At 44.8% G+C, this 20,369-nt stretch overlaps 3 protein-coding genes across 6 annotated transcripts in view; 1 reads left to right on the top strand and 2 right to left on the bottom strand.

Annotated features, from left to right (window-relative positions):
* poc5 (POC5 centriolar protein homolog (Chlamydomonas)) overlaps nt 1–1,302 on the top strand; it is a 9,062-nt gene extending 7,760 nt beyond the window's left edge. For all 4 annotated transcript variants that reach the window (XM_062543234.1, XM_062543231.1, XM_062543233.1 and 1 more), the window contains exon 13: nt 565–1,302. The gene's annotated coding sequence lies outside the window, so the exon portion shown is untranslated. The remainder of the gene's footprint in view (nt 1–564) is intronic.
* Nucleotides 1,303–1,324: 22 nt separating this feature from the next.
* ankdd1b (ankyrin repeat and death domain containing 1B) lies at nt 1,325–8,535 on the bottom strand. Its single transcript, XM_062544148.1, has 15 exons — nt 8,355–8,535; nt 7,194–7,294; nt 6,977–7,075; nt 6,800–6,898; nt 6,290–6,394; nt 5,610–5,714; nt 5,386–5,484; nt 4,835–4,933; nt 4,463–4,561; nt 3,989–4,087; nt 3,465–3,563; nt 2,963–3,058; nt 2,273–2,474; nt 1,941–2,072; nt 1,325–1,592 (listed from the first exon to the last, which is right to left on the bottom strand). Exons 1-15 carry the CDS (start codon nt 8,533–8,535, stop codon nt 1,540–1,542), a joined length of 1,668 nt encoding a protein of 555 aa, XP_062400132.1. The 3' UTR covers nt 1,325–1,539.
* Nucleotides 8,536–8,827: 292 nt separating this feature from the next.
* polk (polymerase (DNA directed) kappa) lies at nt 8,828–19,467 on the bottom strand. The gene is made up of 15 exons (XM_062543230.1): nt 19,344–19,467; nt 18,717–18,969; nt 18,487–18,606; nt 18,149–18,301; nt 17,251–17,382; nt 16,946–17,093; nt 16,406–16,606; nt 16,019–16,143; nt 15,754–15,920; nt 15,432–15,464; nt 14,796–14,892; nt 12,778–12,949; nt 10,807–11,973; nt 10,187–10,238; nt 8,828–9,535 (listed from the first exon to the last, which is right to left on the bottom strand). Exons 2-15 carry the CDS (start codon nt 18,882–18,884, stop codon nt 9,454–9,456), a joined length of 2,817 nt encoding a protein of 938 aa, XP_062399214.1. The 5' UTR covers nt 18,885–18,969; nt 19,344–19,467; the 3' UTR covers nt 8,828–9,453.
* Between the last annotated feature and the right edge of the window lie 902 nt (nt 19,468–20,369).

The following is a 20,369-nucleotide window of genomic DNA, read 5'->3' as shown; positions in this document are numbered from 1 at the left end:
CTACTCTTGGAAAAATGTGCCTGCGTCCATTAATTAAAGAGTTTGTTGTCTAAATGTAAATGGCTTGAAGAAGTGGCAACTTGAGTAAATAAAAATGTGACCTATATTCAGCATACCTGGAATGCTTTATTTGTATGCTTGAGGTGCTACTAATCATTTGATATGAAAATACATGCTGTTGTAGAATTGGATTTTTCAAAATATTTTGTAGGATTGCCTCATATACATGTAATTAATCGATTTTAATAGTCTGGTCACACTGTTCCATTGGAATAGAAATATTGAAATTACTAAAACAATACCAGTGTCTTAAATACGTTTTATGCCTTTTTACGCTTTTTAGATACTTTGTTTCATCATACATTTAGCTAGTTTATGCTTTTTGGATCACATTGTAGATGCATGTGAGACATAACAGGCTCTTTGTCATTATTTGGATGCTGTGTTGTTTTAATCATTATTGGTCATTCCAAGTAAAATAATCAAGTGTCTGTATGTCTGTGTGTGTGTGTGTCTGTGTGTCTGTGTGTGTATGTGTGTTTGTGTGTGTGTGTCGGGCTGTAGTTCACAGTGGAGCAGACGGCGGCCAGGTACCCGCGCTCCATTCATCAGACCCAGGCTCTCCCAGGCAGCAGGGGCTCCAGGGACCCCCGAGCCCACTCCAGCACTCACATCCACACTGTCAAAGTGGTGGAGTGAACACACACACACACACACACACACAAAGAAACAAATGCCCCCACCCCACACACATATACATATACACACAAGCCAGCAAGAAAAACAGAAAAATATTCATTTTTTTCAGTATATCTCTTGTCCCAGAAATTCACAACACCAGTACATGCACAGAGACACACACATGTTAGTCTATACCAGTGAAGAAAGCAAGTACACACTATGCATTTTTTTTACTGCAAGGACAAATGGGATTTTTTTTTATCTTCACAAGGATGCTATCCCTGCCTTTTAGGATTATGTTAATTGGTTTAAGATTGAATAAATTAACCTTTTGAGAAAACTGTATGAGTTAAACAGAAAGTGGTTTGATGAAAGCCATATTATGGCCATGCATTTTTAAAATGCCTTTTAGCGTTAAACTGATGTTTTTGAGATACTTGAAATATTTATTTTTTAATTTAATGTTTTACTAGAATAATGACCCGTCCTGTTAGAGTTGTTGTGCAATCATTTCCTTGTTTGTGATGATAATGTCTGAAGTTAAGACACATACTTGAAATTTGTATTTTCACTGTCTGTATACCAGCAATAAAACATCTGAATGTTTTTGTTCAAAGACTACCACCATGCTTTGACTTTGAACAATGAATTAGCTGCTTTTTAGAGAGAGTGATGTTAAACAGATAAAGATTTAGAATATGACTATGTCTGGTACAGAATACAGAGATCAAAGTGACTGTAGCCTAGAAGAAAAAGCGATTATGTTGAAAAATGTGCAAAATGGCAAATGTAACAGAACACTGCACACATCACTGATGCTGGTGTCCTTTGTGCAAAATAGTCCTTCCTTGTCTAGCATCAGGAAATAGTGCATTTCTTCATGTTGTTCTCTGCTTCCATTCGTATTTTCTCTAGAAAAGCCAAGACAAAGGAATTTGTCAGACTTAATAGTGAGAATATACAGAGAAACTAGATGCATATACATATACAATACATGGTACTGTACGTATATACGGTGTGTATACAAAATGGACGTGACCTCTCTCTGATCTGTTGAATGGAAATTAAACCCACAGCTTTTGTCTCTCTGAATGCCATTCCCCCCCCCCCAGTTCAGTACCCTGGAGAGTCACGTGTGTGCAGTGCATTCACCCAGGCCTCTGTAAGTGTGCAGCGCTTGACATATCACATTACAGGGCTTTATTTATGAGGGGTCACTGCGTTATGAGTAAGGTCAACTTGGCTGTAATCTGTCATACCTGCGACTTTCTTGTTCCCCGTAGAGAGGAGCCCATCGTACAGCTCTCTGGCAGCACTCCTCTGTGTGCTAATCACTCCATGGAGCCAGATCAGGAGCATCCTGTTGCCATGTTCCTGGTAGCTCTGGGGCCCTAAAAAAACAATATTTTTTTAATTTATTATACAATATGTTACTGTATATTAATATTGCCTTTTATTTATAGTCGGCCTATTTTGTTCAGCCGTTATTTTCCTATACATAACAAGATTCAGATGCAGAATGTCAATTCAATTTGAATGGTTTGCAGTAGTTTGAGTCCACAGGATACCATCTCCTACTGTATGTGGTTACCTGTCCACTGTTCCTCAATGGCAGCCATTTGCTGCTGGGTGAAGCCCCAGTATTCCGCTAGCCTCTTCCACTCGTTGCGCTTGAAGCACTTGTAAGCCAGTCTCCACATGGTGTCGCGGATCTGCTTTGTGTCGGCTCGGTGGTCCACTTTGAACGTCAGCGGTAATTCATTGTGAAGAATCTCATTTGTCACCGCATTGGTCTGAAAAGGGCAATCTATTCATATCACTTCCATAAAATGGGACTAGCTCACAAAACCTCAGCGAGGAAGCCAAGTAATAGGGAAAAACGGAGAGTAAAATCCACAAATTTGTCTTACACTAAAATATCCCAAGTGTTTCGGGGATTGTGCCAATCAATTTTGTTTTTTAGAGACGCCTTGTCAAGAACTGGTGGTCATGTAATTGTTCTGTCATGTTGGAGAGTGGAGGGCGCAGTGTCGGCCCTGGTGACATTTGGAGCTGAATTGATATGCTCAGCATTATTGAATTACCTCTCATGATAAATGCCCAGTGAGAGAGAAGTGAGAAATGTTACAGCATCGGGCCTAACAATACCATGCAATAAACTGTCACAATCATTCCAATAACACAATTCTGAACATACAAAAACAAATTGTGTTCCCCCCCTCCATTAACCATACGGCTATGAAAAACGGAATGAAAAATGCCACGTGGCTCCTGAACTCACCCTTCTCCAGTGGAAGTATCTTTCTGCTTTGATTATCATGTCTACAACGATCACAGCATCTGCCCGGGCAGCCACGGCCAGGGCGGTCTTGCCTTGCTGTGAGTCAGGGCAAGAAAGTAAAGGGGGAAAAAAAGGAAAGATTCAGATCCCCGCTGAAAACTCCGACAGAAGTGTAACATTCATATTCACTTTTTATGATGAAGGAAGCTATAAACCTAATGATCTCTAACTGGCCGTTGCAGCTCCGTAAAAGACAAGCTCAGGTTTATGGCCTCACGGGGGAATTAAGGGTGCTGTGTGTGTGTGTGTATGTGTTTGTGTGTGTGTTTCTGTGTGTGTGTGTGTGTGTATGTGTGTGTGTATGTGTGTGTGTGTGTGTGTGTGTGTGTGTGTGTGTGTGTGTGTGTGTGTGTGTGTGTGTCTCTCTCTCTCTGTGTGTGTGTGTGTGTGTGTGTGTGTGTGTGTGTGTGAGTGAGAGAGAGAGAGAAAGTGCTTTGATTACCCTGTCCTTGAGCTCCAGATCCAAGTCGGCTTTCAAGATCATTTCAACCACATCCACCTTGCCAAGCTCTGCTGCAACGTGGAGAGCAGTCTGTCCCATCTGAGGATGACGAGAGAAAACTATCAACTGTTCTGGCCACAAATTATACAAACACACGGCGCAGAGGGTGCATGTCTGGTTCTTGTGTGGGCTTTCAAATTGGCCAAAAACCCGAACACCCACATTTTTATTAAATGAAATTATTCATTTTTAATGACTCTCATAAAATAACCCTTTATGTCCCAGCCAAAAGACACTAAGATCTGGCCCCAGTCGTGGTGCAACTGGCTGGGGCACCTACACCGCACGCCGGCGACCTGGGTCCGATCCCTGTAGTCCTTTCCGGATCCCACCCCTATACTCTCTCTCCCACTCGCCTCCTGTCTCTCTACACTGTCCTGTCTGATTAAAGGCATAAAAGCCAAAAAAGCTGAGCTCAGCCCAACTCTGTTCTCCGGTGGCCTTTTGAGGGGTTGTTTACATACCCGATTGCTGATGTTGGGGTCACAGCCGGCCTTCAGTAGCGTGTGGATGACGGGGATGTGAGAGTTGTGCACAGCCAGGTGCAGGGGAGCCTCCAGGTGCTGAGGGCAGAGGAGAAGGGAACGGTCTCATGCTCATGAACTCTGACCTTTATGTTTAAACCAGTTTCTGAGGCTAGCTGCACACTTGGCCCTTTTGAATCAAGGGTGTAGTTACAATAGTTACAATAGAATTGACTAAAATAATGATAGTTTTGCAAATGTGGACAAATACCCAGTAACTGCCAAAAAAAACTGGAATACCAACAAACACCATAAATATGACACCATCAGACTCCCCCATGACAATGAAATCCGAAAGTGAGTTGTCATGCAAACAGAAAGTGATGTCTATCAACCAAATGACAAAGTCATCTCTGATGTCCATCCATACACTGATGGCCATGCGGTGGCCATGGGCTGTGCCTGTGCTCCCACCTGGTTCTGTGCATTCATCCCAGTTCCATTGTCAATGAGGAGCTTGGCCAGTGAAGTGTAGCCTCTCTCACACACTGGGTGCAGAGGGGAGCTCTCGACCTGGAAAAGTGACAGGTGATGAATTGCACCAGCGCCCAATGGACACACTCCTTCATTTCTCTCCACACCTTAGAAATGTGCTTACTCTAATTTCGTGTCTCACATTATATTACATCACCCTCAGACATTGATCATGACTTATTGCTACTTTTGGCCTATTTCTGTGCTATAGCACATTAAATGTTGTAACTTGAGACTGTTGACCAGTCCGTACAAATATCCCTTCTTCCATATCTCAGCCCAGCAGCCTCCTCGCTCGTGTCTTGTACCCACGTCGGAGGTGATGTTGGGGTCACACATCGCGTCCAGCAGCGCCTCCACACACTCCTCGTGGCCTCCGTCTGCGGCCTGGTAGAGCGCCGTCTCCCCGGCCTGCGGAAACAAGAGACCACCGGGGGTCAGGGTCTGCCTCTCAAACAGTCCACACTCAAGCAGAGTTCCTGTTCTACACACGACGGGACAGTTCTCTACTTCACTTAGACTTAACTAGGCCTACATTTGGATCTACAGTATTTTCAAGTCTCAGATTATTTATGGTGCTACATATCGTCATTTTGCACTAGCCATGGCTTATATATTGATTTTGCAAAATGTCTTCAGCTATGAGGTTTATACACAGGGGCAGTTAAATGGTTTTATTTAGTTTAACTTGCATAAAACACTGTCCTGTGGCATATACACAATGTGGCTAATACACAGGAAATTACTGGAATATCACCAAACTGCAAAAGTTTAAAAAGTTGTAGTATGTAATTTCATTTTTTTCAGTACACATTCCAGTGTCTCAATTGTTCTGTGTGACGCTGCTGCTACAGTAACGTTACCATGTTGACTTCATCGCGGGTTTCAAAGTTGCCAAGGAGCAGCTGCACAGCTTCCAGCTGGCCATTCTTTGCAGCCAAGTGGAGTGGCGTGTCTCCGATCTGATACAAACATCACAAAACAAGTTCACAGTCTCATCATGAATGAGTGAGTGAGTGAGTGAGTTTACCACCCATTGGCCCTCTTAGAAAGGACTCATGGCTTTACTTGGGCTAGCTGCTCGCACCTCGTTGGCTTCTGTGGTGGCCATGTTGTAGGGATCCTCCATTAACATCTCCAGCATCCGCACACAGCCGTGCTCTGCTGCCACCGCAAAGGGCCTGTTTCCATGCTGAGGAGGAGAGAGAGAGAGAGAGAGAGAAGTGATGGAGAGAGTGTATTGATGGAAGGAGGAGAAAGTGTGTGTGTGTGTGTGTGTGTGTGTGTGTGTGTGGTAATGGAGAGAAGGGAATGGGATTTAAGAGGATAGTATGATTGATGGGAAGGACAGGGAGAATACAGTATTGATTATTTGAGGCTGATTTCAAAGTGCAGTCTGTAGTTTTGTTGTACACGGCATTCAAGTCTCTAGTAACCATGCAACTGTGAAACAATCTCTAAATAAACATATCCCTTCTAGCCATCCTTTATTCTTCGTTTAAGTTTTTTTAAGTGCTGTACAACAAATGCACTAAAATGCTTGAAGGTCAGAATAACCGAATAACGGAAGAACAGTTTTCCTGAAGGCATTTTTATATTTGAGACTAAGTAGAACCCTGTGTATAGTGTTTTTGCTCTGTGCGATACGAAAGCAGTTATGCAACAGAGTGTCAGAGCAACTGCCTTTGCTTCACTATGGATTTGTGCACTCTCAAACTCTTTGGGACGGACATAATACAGAGTGTGTGTACTGTACATGACGGCTACCTGATCTCTCTTATCCAGCTCCTTCATCTGCAGATCATCAATGATGTAGCTCATGATGTCCGTATGGTTGTTTATGGCGGCGCAGTGCATCATGTTCATCCCTTCCTGGCAAGACACACACACAGACACACACACACAGACACACACACAGACACACACACACACACACACAGACACAGACACAGACACAGACACAGACACACACACACACACACACACACACACACACACACACACACACACACACACACGTCTGAGCCTCTCAGCATATTCATCAATCAGCGTGGTTTTAAGACGTCATCAATTTAGCTTCCAGACCAGATGACATAAAGAGCTACGCTTTTTTCTTTTTTGAAGTGGTAACAGCTGCTCATAATGGCTACTCACTTGCTGATTTGACATACTGCAGCACAACCAGTTAAGATGGTGCTTCAAGCCATGAGGTGGTCAGCCTGGTCAAAAGTATCTAGACACTGGCCAAGTGGCCATGGGCCACTGATCTTTGCTCACCTTGGTCTCCATGGTCTGATCCGCCCCTGCTTGTACCAGCAATTTCAGGATGTCCAGACTGCCGAACCAGGCGGCCAAGTGCATGACCGTGATCCCGTGCTGCACACCACACAAACCATGGTCAGTGACTTTGAAAAGGAACCATGTTTGTTTAGTCTGTTTGGAGAGTCTGCCTACCTTGTCCTGTAAGTCAAGCTTCGCTCGTCTTTTCAGGATGACCTCGACAGCCTCCACGTTGCGGAAGGCCACGGCGTAGTGAAGTGCAGTTCGATGATGCTGGGGAGGTGCAAGAGGAGGCAGAGTTGATCCGTTCATCCCTTACAGCATCCAGAGATAACTCAATGGAAATGCGCGTCTACCAGGTACATGTGCTTGACAGCGATGCGAGACTTACTACATTCTTGGAGTTGATGTTAATGCCTCTCCCATTGAGCTTCATGAACTCAACATCATTTCTCTTAGCTGCCTCGATGTACTCCTTCTCAGACTCCAAAACTACACAACAACAACAGTGACTTCATTAACAAAAGAATTCTTGTCAATGTCAACTAATCTTTAAAACACTTATTTTATAAACAAAGACAGTTGACCAAAGTACTGTTCACTGAGACAAACAAACAACTATAAGAAAAATATATAGACATAATCAGTTAACAAAAACTAGACCGGCAGTGCGAAAGTGAATTGATACAAGATCATTTTTGCCATGCTATGTATGCAACTATGTATGTAAATACACTCAGTTGTGTGAGTCAAGCTGTGTAAATGCACAAACAGTGTGTTGTTTTTTCCCGTGACTGAATGTGTGTGCTTACTGAGGAAGACATGATATCATGTTTATTAGTCCACTGGAACAGACTTTGCTGGAAAGACCAGTGAATGAATCAGAGGAAACAGAAGCACGCACGAAGACAAACAGTCTACCCAACATGGCTGTGGTAGTACACACAGATGCTGTGGCGAGTTGGGCGTTTCCCATTACGCTTAGTGGAATGTACACAGTCATGCCTTATCACTGCGTTAATGATTAATGCAACTCCATGCAAATACATTGCCGATAGAGTTTTGTTTTGAGTTTTCACTAAAAGCATCCCCTACATATATAATGGTTGACTTAGTTTTAATCCACAACAAACAGTCATTAGTCATTAGTTGACTTGCTGTACTGATGATACATATAGAATTCTAAGAATTGTTTTGCTTGGCACACAGCCATTGTTGACTTAGGCATACAGCTTAGATGCACAGGTAAGATTTCAAATAAATGGTTAAGACCATATTACGTACGCAAAAAGAATCATCTATGTAGTAAGAATAATAAATTGTTGAATAAAGACCTAATAAATAATGTAATGTAATGACACTGAATACAGATCTTATTGAGGACTAATACATATGCATATTATGTATTAAGTCACCATTGTGGTCACTAGAGCAAGGGTTACAATATTTAAGCCGGGCATTTTTTCCATAAATCTGACAAACAGTTTACATTATGAAAATGTTATTTTCATGATATTTTGTGGCCTGTTGCTGCTGACACACACAAACTTACGCATCACCGCGTTGTCATAACTCGTGTCAGGCTCCGTGGTGTCCCTCTGCAGGACCAAATCGGTGAAGTTTTTCACCGGCTCAGAGTTGAGCCATGTCTTAGGGTTGAGGTTCTCCTTCTTCAGGAGAGTGCTGTTCAGAAGCCGGTCTCTGAACGCCAGAGTCCTCTCCATGGTGCTCATGTTGGCTCTTTCTCTCTCGCTCTCGCTCATCCACTCTGGGACTGCCGTTTGCTTCGGATGTACGTGCTTTGAAGTCTACAGTGTTTGATCAGCAAGTCCACCACACCCATGCTTCGTCTAATCTAACTACAGGGAGCAGCTCAATGCTCTGGTTCAACTGTTGAGGTCCTGTGTAGAAAAAGCTCAAGTGTACCCCCCTTTGTAAATGTAAACACCAAGGAATATGGCACAGACCAACCAGCCAGTGTTCTAAGGAAGAGAAAAGTGCAATATACAGAAACATTTCAACTGTGATAATTTGTTTTATTTATTAGCAAAATAAGCAATAAATAATTTAATACACTTGATACGATTTTGTTGAATTCAGCATTTTTTCAAAGTACCCTGATAAAACATTCCTAAAAGGTGCATAAATAAATTAACCTCCTTCATAATTCACTGGGGTGACGATGAGGATTAAAATGAGTAGATATTATAGTCTGTACTGTAGGCTGGCTATTGCACAAGCTCTCTCTGACATCATTTCACGCAGTGCTGAGAAACAAGGCCACCTCCAAGGTAAACAAACGCAGCCGAAGTCAGTCAAGGACAAAAAGCCGACTTCAGAGTTTATACACAGAAAACGTTAAAGGATGTCTAACCTTCATTTTCTTGGTCATATTTATTTCCTCTCTCTCTCTTTCTCTCTCAGTCTCTCTCTCTCTCCTCGATCTCTGACACACTGACACACACACACACACACACACACACACACACACACACACACACACACACACACACACACACACACACAATTGGTTAAATATGGCTCCAAGAGCAGACTGCATTTTGCTGTAACAACAGAGAAATCAACTTTCATAGAAGCAGCTTCAGTCAGACAATCAGAGATGAGGACCTCATCTTGCACACGCCACAGTCTCATCTGAAGAAGCGGTCAATGGTGTTTCTAGGAGCAGCTGCTTTGCTTTTCTTTGATGGGGGAGGCGGGGGAGATCCTGACCTGCAGAGGACGACACGTTTACATTCACACATGCAGTACACACTCCATCACATATACATTATACATATAGGTTATCTGATGAAAGCATTCTACCCACAGGATTTACATTTCACTGAATATGCTCAGAGTATGATCGATTGCTTCAACCAATTTCAGATCCGATTTGGCAGTTGACTCTTCAAATGCTTGCTGGCTAGGTGGACTAGCGTAACCTTCTCTTATCAGCTGCAATGTAGTGGGAACACTTGCTCAACTGATGTGAGATGGCGTAGCTTACTGTACCAGCTGTAATACAGATTACAATGTAACCTTACTCAGTCGGCTATACGGCATGTGTTGTTGTTCAGCAAACATGCTGTTTGCCAATTAGCGATCTCTATTTTGTGATGTAGCAAGGTAGCAAATGTGCAAGGATCTGGTCAGTCTTCCGTTTTTCTTTCTATCTCTTTTTTTTGGGTTACTAAGAAACTTTTTAGTCATCTGCCAGGGGGTGATGGTAGGTAATCTCACTATACTCTTTTCAACCTGAATCAGCTAATTAGAACTTCTGTGGTGAACAATGAAGAACTGAAATCTAGGATGTGTAATCAATTGCTGATCCCTTTTATACGACGATCAAAGAGCATCCCTAAGCCCTGGGCCGAGCCTTACCTCTTGCTCTTTCCTCTGGAGTTGGCAGCTCTCTGCATAGGCTGGCCTCTGCCTGTAGGAACACAAACACCATCAGCACAGAAAAAACACCCCCCCTCCCACACACACACACACACACACACACACACACACACACACACATACACGTACACCCTCAAGAGAGAAACAGCACTACACTGTCCAGACACACTGCCGCGTTTGATTGTACACTCAGGATATTGATCTAATGGAGCGAGGCAAATCACGGCCAACGGGACTCAATCTCTAAAAGCACTTCTACATTGTAAAAGGGGAAATACAGCGTGCGAATAATTGTTTCCTGCTCTGCAAGAATCTGAGGAATTACGTTAAATGACATCAACATGGGTGTAAAAATAGCAATCGAACAAACCCTGTGACCTTAGGCTATTTGATAGCTATAAGATATTGTGAGTATACTGTACACCTGCAAGTTCCTTTAGCATGCGGCTGCCTGCAGGTGTGAGGGGACTGTTTTCACAGTGATTTCACACACAAATGCTGAGTCAATGGAAACACAGAAGGACTTTTTACAATGATATTTAGGACCAAGCTGGCGTATACACACACACACACACACACACGAAGACAGACGCACACACCTCTGGGCTGGCTGGTTGGAGGCGCGTGGCGTTGAGACATGGAGGAGGAGGTGGTGGAGGAGGTGGTGGTGGTTCCTCCTTGCAGCTCCTGCAGCGCCTCGCGGTTCAGACACACGTCCACGTGGCGGTTGAAGACGGCCAGGTCGCGGGTGCTCTGCGGCTGGCAGCACACCGGGCACATCAGGGCAGGGGTCGCGTCGCCAGTAGGCGCCAAGGACTTGTCCGCGGGTACCGGGACCAGGCTGGGGACGCCAACGGAGCTGGACTCCTCTACGAGGCCCGATTTGTGGTTCCCCTCTTTATGATCACGCCAAACGGCCACCCCATTGACCACAGCGTCTGGTGTGGAAGGCCGAACGACGTTAGTTGCGTCTGCATCTTTGGAATACAGCTGTAGTGGCCAATCTCGGCTGTCTTCATCTAGCACGTCCACCTCACGGGTCAGGCTGCCCTCTGGCTGACCGGTGCTGAGGCACGCGTCGATGTGGCGGTTGAAGACCTCGAGGTCGGTGGTCTGCATGTCCCGGAAGCACACGGGGCAGGTGAGGCTCTGCTGGACGGCGCCGGTGGACGCGGACACCGAGGCGGACGTACACGGCGGAGAGTCCGAGACGACGATGGCGGCAAGCGCGGAAGAGCTGGCGACAGCGCTCCCGGCGGCCAACGTGGACGGAGGATCCGAAGTCGATAGCGCTGACTGACCTGCGGTGGCCTGGTCCTTTTTGGCCTCGGCGTGACTGGACGCGGCGGCGCCCACACTCGAGGGAGCGGAAGGCGAGGTGAACACCGGGTCATCGGTTGTCGGGTGCGACCCAAGCGAGCGGCCGGATCCCTCGGGCGCCTCTTCGGCTGCCTGGCCGTGCGCTGCCTGCAAGCGCTGCCTCTGGGCTTGGGCCCTCTGGAAGAAGGACTGCTGCTGCGGGGCCCTGGCCTCCCCACCTCGGCCCCAGCTCAGGGGCCGCGGGGCCTCAGGAGCGGCAGAGGGAGCCTTGGTGGGGGCAGGGGCAGGGACAGGGGCAGGGGCAGGGGCAGGGGCAGGGTCCACTCTGGGTTTTTGTTCGCCCACTTTCCTGAGGTCACTTCCTCCTCCCGACTGCAGGAATCCCATGATGCTCTTCTGCTGGGCCCGCTTATCCTCGGAGCCGACGAACCCGGAAACACGCACACCTGCGAAACAACAACAAAATTAGAGGAACACATTAAGGAATAAACGTCAGAATAAAATCAAGCACCAGCATTACTCTAGTTCTCTAGCACAGTTTCGAGTAACAGTTTCAAATGCCTGAAAGAGTCATGAAAGCCTGAGAGCTTGAAGTCTGAGAGAGTTGTTGACGAGTTTACTGAAACAGACTCCGATGAAGGTGAAAAAAGGGAATTGGCTACAGAGAACACGATCAGGCAGTTAGATCCAGCTGTATCCACTAAAGATGGAAATTAAAACGCCTCAGGCTACTGCGCCACTCCATCAAATCAGGCACCAGATTTCACAGAGGCACCCCCTAAAGAGGCCCACTCCCGCCATGCCCAATTGTTTTCTCTCAGCTGTGGCGGGAATAAAAAAGCCTATTGGAAATGATGCCCACTGATTGAGTCATCAACATTTCCTACTGATGCAGAAAGACACATCAGTGTTCAATAAATGTTGTATAATTAACTCTACAGGAAATCATTACTCCCATCTATTAAGGATATACATATACGGATTTATTTATATAAATATAAATAGTTCTAATTAACTTTCTAGGTTAAGTATACAAAGCGTGGCCCAATCCGACACTAACATTGAGCTACTGCAGTTTTAAGAAAGAAAGAAAAAGAGTTTGTTAATGAAATTGTGATTGTGATCACATGTGTGACTGCACAAACAGTGGAGAGTCTGGAGACAATCAACAATGTGTGTGTGTGTGTGTGTGTGTGTGTGTGTGTGTGTGTGTGTGTGTGTGTGTGTGTGTGTGTGTAGCTGAACATTACCCATGAGCCTCAGCCTGAGGGGCTCCGGTTTGACGCTGTCGATCTCCACCCTGAGCAGCTCCTTGGCGGCGGCGAAGATCTCCTCGGCGCTGGACACGGCGCACTGCAGCGTGGACGCCCGCTGCTTCACCACGAAGCTCACGTTCTTCAGCTTCACAGTCACCGTCTTGCCCTGGCCGAGAAAAGACACACACACACACACACACACACACACACACACAGTTTACTTCTTTATTTGTATCCACAATTAAGAATAAATATCACATAAGGATACAAATTTGACAGATGCAATAATTGCTCAGACAAGATTCAGTCATGAAACACACACACACACACACACACACACACACACGTGTCACACCACCCCCATGTAACCAGCGTTGTGTTGACCACCGGGCCCAGCCCTGAGTCTCGAAACTGAAAACATACTGTACAGCACCTCGGATCGGGAGTCGAGCATGCCAGCAATCAAGCTAAAAGGCCTAGCTCTCTCACTAACACGTGTCTTAAGGTGACGGGAGGGAGATTTACACAACATACTACATACTATCATTTCCTACCTACTACTGACCACTGATGCAGACAACCAACACAGACTCAGTCACCAGCAGCCAGGGGCAGTGCAGTGCGATGCAGTGCTTTGAGATGTGGTGAGGTGTGGTGCAGTGATGTGAGTGGAGGTGAGTTGTGGTACGGTATGATGTGAGGGCTTCTTCCTCATGCCGCATGAAGCCTCATAAGGGAGCATGAGTGCCACTGACTATGGAGGGACCACACACACACACACACACACACACACACACACACACACACACACACACACACACACACACACACACACACACACACACACACACACACACACACACACACACACACACACACACACACACACACACACACACACACACACACACACACACACACACACACACACACACACACACACACACACAGAGCTGTCTGTTGTTTTCCAGGCAGCAGCAATGTGCTCCAGAACAATGTACCAAGACTAGAATAGCAATGACTGTGGAGCCTGCAGGAAGACACACATGGAAATCTGTACTTTTTAAAAACACTTTCACTTTGAAAGTTTTAGGAGCATCACCCTGGACATGGCGCCTTCCTAACTAGGGCTGGGTATTACCTGCAACCTAATGAATACCATACTGTATGAATCATGATAGAGAACACACGGTATAATATGTAGCATAATACGGCTTGATTCTGAATAATGACAATGTCCAAAACAGGATTCAGTGGAACAGCTGTCCTTCCTAATTCTACATAACAGCTCAGTCAAAGCTTTAAGGATCGCACAACTTAAAAACACTTCAATTCAGGTCCATAGAGATTTCAAGTGAAATGTAATCATTCTGTTACAAATCTGACAGTTATTAACTTTAAGTTCAATTTAAAATGACATTTTCTGTTGTCTCTTACACCTTTAGCTTTTTGACACTGTATCAGTAAATCAGCATCTGTGTCAATACACATCGATTCAGGCACACATCATGATGTTACATGATGTACCACAATATACGTTTTGAGCACTGTCCCACTCCTAACCCACTTTTATTTGTACAATCTCTCCACATGAATCTCTTTGGTGGGACCTAAGTCAGGCTTCCCTCTACAGTATATTGCTTGAGCGAAACCAAGCGTTGGCATTTTTTCAGGCCGTTCTAAGTGTGTGGGTTAACCGCCTTTGGCCACATCTGGTGATGAGACCAGGGAACGTGTAATTAAGCCATCAACAGAATGCATCAGCTCCACGGAAAATGATCCGCTTGCTCCTCTGTGACACCTATAGCACTTCAAAAGAGCTCCGCCACAACAACAGATGTGTAGGAAGGAGCACATGACCCCGATCAGCCAGCCTCCAGCTAACAGGCACAGGCAGAGGCAGCGGGTTGAGGAGGTGAGGAGATGTGTGGAGGTGAGGTGAGGAGGTGAGGTGAGGTGGGGTGGGGTGAGGGAGATGTGGGGGGATAGGTGTGTGGCTGGGTCTTGAGTACCTTCAGACCCTCCTTCAGAAGGTCCTGAGCTAGATCGTCACAGAGCTCCTTACAAAGAGACATCTGCTCCTCTACCTCACTCATCTCACCAAAGGTCCTGAGAAAGAGCGAGAGAGAGAGAGAGAGAGCGAGAGAGGGAGAGAGAGAGAGAGAGAGAGCGGGAGAGAGCAAGAGAGAGAGGGGGAGAGAGAGAGAGGGAGAGAGCGAGAGAGAGAGGGGGAGAGAGGGAGAGAAGGGGGGAGAGAGAAAGCGCAAGAGAAAGACATTGAGAGATATTGAGAGATATATAGGTGGATATATGGACAAGTGAGAGAAAAGAGAGAAAGGGAGTCAGAGTAACAGGAGTGGGGTGGGCGTGTGTGATAAAACGACGGACAAAAGGAGACAGCGATGTACAAAGAAAGAGAACAATATATCAAGAGAAACACAACCGAGACAAAGAAAGGGAGAACGAGATAGAAGAAGGGAAATATGAAATAAGAAGGGAGATGGTGAGAGAGAAAGACAGCCAGAGAGAGAGAGAAGTGAGAGGGTTATAGGGGCAGTGAGTACATGCAGTAAAATGAATCAGGCTGACAGGCGGTCTGCTCTGTATTGGCTCCCTTAATGCAGATTCATGAAGCAAAATGAGATTACCTCTCAGTGCTCATGCTTTTCCTCTCGCCATCCCTGTCGGAGACATAAAAGAAACAGCATTTCATTTATACGGCTATCCCCCCCCCAAAACAACCAGATGCCCTTAAGTTATCAGTCTACCAGCCTAGCTGCAAAACTCAGGGAGATTCGCCTCTCGTGTCAGACGTGAGACATGTCCAATCAATGTACAACATGTTCTGCCATCAACAGCATTTTCTCCCCTTCGGCCTGCTGACTGACACAAAATAAAAGTACTTTTCCAGGAAGTCGTGCGGAGGAAAAATAAATTAATAAATAAATCTGTCCTGTGCTAGTAACAGACCTCTCGATGTGTGTGGAGCCAAGCCCAAGAGATATCTGCAGGAAGTGGTGCCAGGATGTCTCGGAGAATAGCAGGGACAGCAGCGCCATCTTCTGGCCGAGCTGGGAACAGGTGCGCACGTCCAGGGCAGCCAGCATCTTCTCGGTCACTTTGCCAATTCCTGGGACCTGCGGCACAGCACGACAAAGACAGACGCAGGGCTGAAGAACGCGTGGCCCAAAGTCAACCACGCAAAAGAGATTGGATTGGATTGTAGTTGGCGCACCTTGCGGACAGGGAGATCCTGGATGAAGTCCATCACTGCCTGGCGATCTGCAGGGATTCTGTACTGACCATTGGGTTTGTTCTTGTCACTGCAAACCTTAGATAACATGGTGTTGGGAGCAATACCTATACAAAATATACAGAACATTTTTATATGAATGTGAAACGTAGTTCAAATAATATATTATACACTTGACTTGCATTTTCAATTTGAATGGTAATATAATCTCCAGAGTGTCACGACTACCTATCATCCAGGTGCTGAAATTGTATTTTTTGCAACTGTTCAAAGTCAAGTAGCTAGTGATCACACAATTGCAGACTGACTCATAGAACATTTCTAAAGCAAAAAACAACAAACAAACAAACAAATAAAAACAACACTCACCAGCACTGGCAGTCAGAGTTGTTTTCTGCTCAATGCGGAAGCGCATCTCTCTCACTGCCTCCTCTGCGCTGGTCCCAAACACCTCTGCGCTGCCAAGCTGATCTGGAACCTGTCCGAACTCCGTGGGACTGTCATCAAACAGAACAGGGGACAGGTCCTCCACTTCTGAGGCCGCCTGGGGGGGCTCTGCATCCTTACCACCTTCATACACAAATCAGAGAGTAATACTGGTGGTATTAATGACAGGAAACCCCATAAAGGACAAGCTCTTTTTTTTAGCTCTAAACTGTTCACATTCTTTGAATAAAAAAATCGCTTCATGACTTTTACGAGAAGCATGCCAGTAGATCGTTGTCTAGACTAGAAAACAGACTGATTTAAAAAGCAGGCCAAAGTGATATTCAGCAACAAAATGATAAAGACTGCAGTTCGACCTGAAATTCTAATTTAAATTTGAACCCTTTCCATTGTCTGTATTGTAAAGAGAAGTTCATACAACATGGAGTTGCTGATTTTTTTTGTAAGTAAGTTGTAGAGGACCTTTAGTTTTGCTTGCGCTGGTATAGTGTGTCCTCTTGGACTCTGGCCAGTTTCGCCTCTGCTCCAAGTGGTCAGTCATGTCCAGGTAAGCCTCGTCCAGACTCATCGGCGAGAAGTTTGGGTCGTAGTCAGCAAAAACCTCACGTACCTTTCACAGGAAGAGGATCGCAACAACAAAGTTGTGAAATGTTTTTTTTTTTTGTTCAGACAGTTTGAGAGACTGCATGACAGAAAAAAATAATCTAGATACCCTGAAATTGAAGCAATAATGTGTCTGAGGACATGAATATTTCAGAGGTTATCACCTGTGCGCTTACAGCTCGATACTTGTCAAAATTCAGTGGAACAATGACCAGTTGGGGACAAAGCTTTTTAGCAATGAAGCCTGGCATAGCTGCCCGCACACCAAACCGCCTGGCATGATAGTTGGAGGTGGACTGCAACAGACACCAAGACATAGAAAAACAAGGTATAGCTTAAATAGGCTTGTCAGATGAGAAACCAATGCATTCCATAAATAATCCAATCTTTGACTGAAGCAGTATGCTGTAAATTGGGGAGTTACAATGTCATGAAAAAACATGACAAAAAAGCTGATAACAAAAGATGAAGAATAACATTGTTTCTCCTTGCTACTGCATTGAAGTTGCGAGGTCTTCCACTATTGATGTCTAGTGCTTGCCTGGGAACTAGACTAGTCTAGTGCACCAACATATGTGACCCTTCAAAGCGAAATCAGTCGATTTGCTCACAACATTATTTTGAGAATATCCACAATAAACAAACTTCCGGGTTAAAATGTTGAATTTCACGTTTTCGCATAATTCGACAGTATACAGTCTACAGTTTCATATCGTGAACTCATTTCACGGAAAAACATGCGTTTTGACTGTGAAACCCGGCGAAGATTCATTTGCAGTCATTCCCGTTGTCCACGCCACTTAAAGGTGATTTCTCCTCTTCTGGCATATCGTGACAGGAGAACCATGTCAACTTTGAATGTGGTTATCTCAGCAATAGTTTGTGTAATACCCTTGATATACATATCATTGGAAAGCTTAGTTTATGGCCGTTCATGTGAGCACAATAACTGAATTTTGTACATTTTACCGCTTGCAGGGTCACATATAGCTTGGTCTATTACCATCAATACTAATGCAGAAAGTCCTTTAAAGATCAGGCGATCTGCCAGTGATCGCTCACCAGCATGCCCATAGAGCCCACAGCCATGGGCTTGTCCTTCAGCTCTGGACAATCCCTCATCTCCACAGCCGCATAGAAGGCATCCATGTCCACATGCACGATCACCCGACCTAGCTTCCGCCTTCTCTCCAGCTCAGAAGTCATCTTGTCCACCTGTCAAGGGACCACACATGACACACTTAACTTCAACCTCAACATGTGATTGGTACTGGGGCCATCTAAAAGCCAGTTAGGGATGCCACTGATCTTTCAAGCACTGTAGACACATCCTTTACCATAAGACTTAGATCTTCTCCAACATATAAAGTGCACTTTCCTGCTGTTAGGTAAACTTATACCTGAGCTTGCGCTGTCCTCAGGTGCTGCTCAGTGATCCTTGCTCTCTGCTCCAGCATCTTCTCAATGCGCTGGTTTAACTGCTGCTCTTTTTTCAACTCATTCTCGTAGAATTTAGAGCCCTAACCGACAAAATTATGAAGAAAATAATGAGAAACACGGCCAAAAATACTCAAGTCGACGTTCAGCATCATAGAGGGTAATCCTGAATGCAAGCAGCGTATTCATTCACCTTCGACGTTTCAAGGATGATTTTATTAATTTTCTCCCTGTCAAGTCCCTCCATCCCAGCTTTGTTGTCGTTGAGGCCCATCCTAGATAGGATACCCTCATCAGCAGCGGTTGAGGAGGGACCAGACTCCACAACCGCTTCACGTCCGTCTTGTGCATGTTCCTCCATGCTTCTGCTCTCTGATGTTCGTAAAATATCACTTTAGCAGCTCAGCAGCCAATCTAGCTGCGCATCAAATGATTTGCCATGCTGTCTAAAGTACAAAATGACAATTCACATCACTGACGTCAATGAAATGTAAAAGGAAAGTGAAAGGCCTCCACTAGAAACAAAAGGCTAGCGTATCTAATTGTTCTGCTACAGCATATGCTAGTTGTTTCCACTTAATCTCTAAATAACAATGGTATGGTAAGGTAAGGTTGACTAACTTGCTTAGAAGCAAAAATGCCGTAACATCATGTCACATAGCTTACTGCTGTGTAATGTTATGGAGGTCGTCAGCAGCTGCTGCTGCTGCTGACCTAGGTACTGTAGCTAGCATTAGCTAAACAGTTTGAAATCCACTACCTTGATCTCTGGATACAAGTGTACAATGGCAGAGATTAGAGCAAAACACTCAATAGTTACCGGTACATTCATCGCCAGCAGAACGAAAAAGTGTTTCTTAAGAAGTTCCACTATTCTTCTTTCAGCTTTCGGCCGGGTTTTGTTGACATTTCCGCGCGCGCCATGTTCAAAAACTCCACTTGAGTGTGTTCAGTGTCGTCAGAAAAGGAAGGCGGTGGTGTAGGATCTGGCTCTAGCCTAGGTTGATGGTGAGTCGCCGCACAATACACCATCTGAAATACTATGGGATTGACCGAATGATGTAAGACTGTGATGTATAATGTAAGTATGATATCATTTCATATTCAAATATTTGAAAATGTTGTATCTCCATAAATTCGGAATTGAAAACAACGAAGACATTCGCATAGCATGTGCTGCGCTGCGCTGTGCACTGTGAGAAGGAACATGGCCAGCTGTCAAATAAAATAAATGGTTGCCTATGCTGCCCCCTACGGTTTTGTGTCACGCATAGCCTAAACCAAAGTTAATTTTCTTGCATGTTAAAATATAAAATAGAAGCAGACATTAAAACAAAAATTCCTGATGACATACTGACTGATATAAGCTATGTTATGCCAAGCCATTGGTAGGCTACATGTAGGCTATGTGATATAATAGCTGTGTTTTCTGGAAGGCCTCCCTTTTTGCATGTAGACCTAGGTCTACTACATGTACCGGTACATTAATATTTGTGCTGTAGTCCGTAGCCTATTGTATATTTTGATATAATATTGCCTATAATTAAAGTATAATCTACTCTCATATTTTCTTTAACCCACCTCTTCCAATATTTTTGTAAGCAGACTCAGAGAGTGAAGTGGAACAAAGACAGAGAACAGTGATGGTTATTCACAATAAACTTTCAGAATTGGAAGCGGCCTGTTGCCTCATTGGAAATGTTTAAGTTTATTTTCATCTCAACCCAATTGCTGAATGGAAGTGATAGATATACTGAATGGTGATGTACATAGGCCTAGTTGTGTTGAACCATGCATGAATTAGATGAAGGAACTTTAAGTAGCCTAATTAAACTAAGCCAATATA

Source organism: Sardina pilchardus, chromosome 8 (genome assembly GCF_963854185.1).
Source record: "Sardina pilchardus chromosome 8, fSarPil1.1, whole genome shotgun sequence".
Taxonomy (NCBI): domain Eukaryota; kingdom Metazoa; phylum Chordata; class Actinopteri; order Clupeiformes; family Clupeidae; genus Sardina; species Sardina pilchardus.
The sequence above is the reverse complement of the archived record's forward strand: the minus strand, read 5'-3'. Positions and strand labels throughout refer to the sequence as shown.

What these genes read in the sequence shown, in the direction of transcription:
- ankdd1b (XM_062544148.1), bottom strand. Translation starts at nt 8,535, where the DNA reads ATGAGCACCATGGAGAGGACTCTGGCGTTCAGAGACCGGCTTCTGAAC. An exon ending in AGCTTGACTTACAGGACAAG is followed by an intron (nt 6,899 to 6,976) that starts GTAGGCAGACTC and finishes TGTGGTGTGCAG; the next exon opens with CACGGGATCACGGTCATGCA. An exon ending in CATTGAGGAACAGTGGACAG is followed by an intron (nt 2,073 to 2,272) that starts GTAACCACATAC and finishes TTGTTTTTTTAG; the next exon opens with GGCCCCAGAGCTACCAGGAA.
- polk (XM_062543230.1), bottom strand. Translation starts at nt 18,884, where the DNA reads ATGGAGGAACATGCACAAGACGGACGTGAAGCGGTTGTGGAGTCTGGT. An exon ending in CAGCGCAAGCAAAACTAAAG is followed by an intron (nt 16,607 to 16,945) that starts GTCCTCTACAAC and finishes TTGTGTATGAAG; the next exon opens with GTGGTAAGGATGCAGAGCCC. An exon ending in TCCAGAGGAAAGAGCAAGAG is followed by an intron (nt 9,536 to 10,186) that starts GTAAGGCTCGGC and finishes CGTCCTCTGCAG; the next exon opens with GTCAGGATCTCCCCCGCCTC.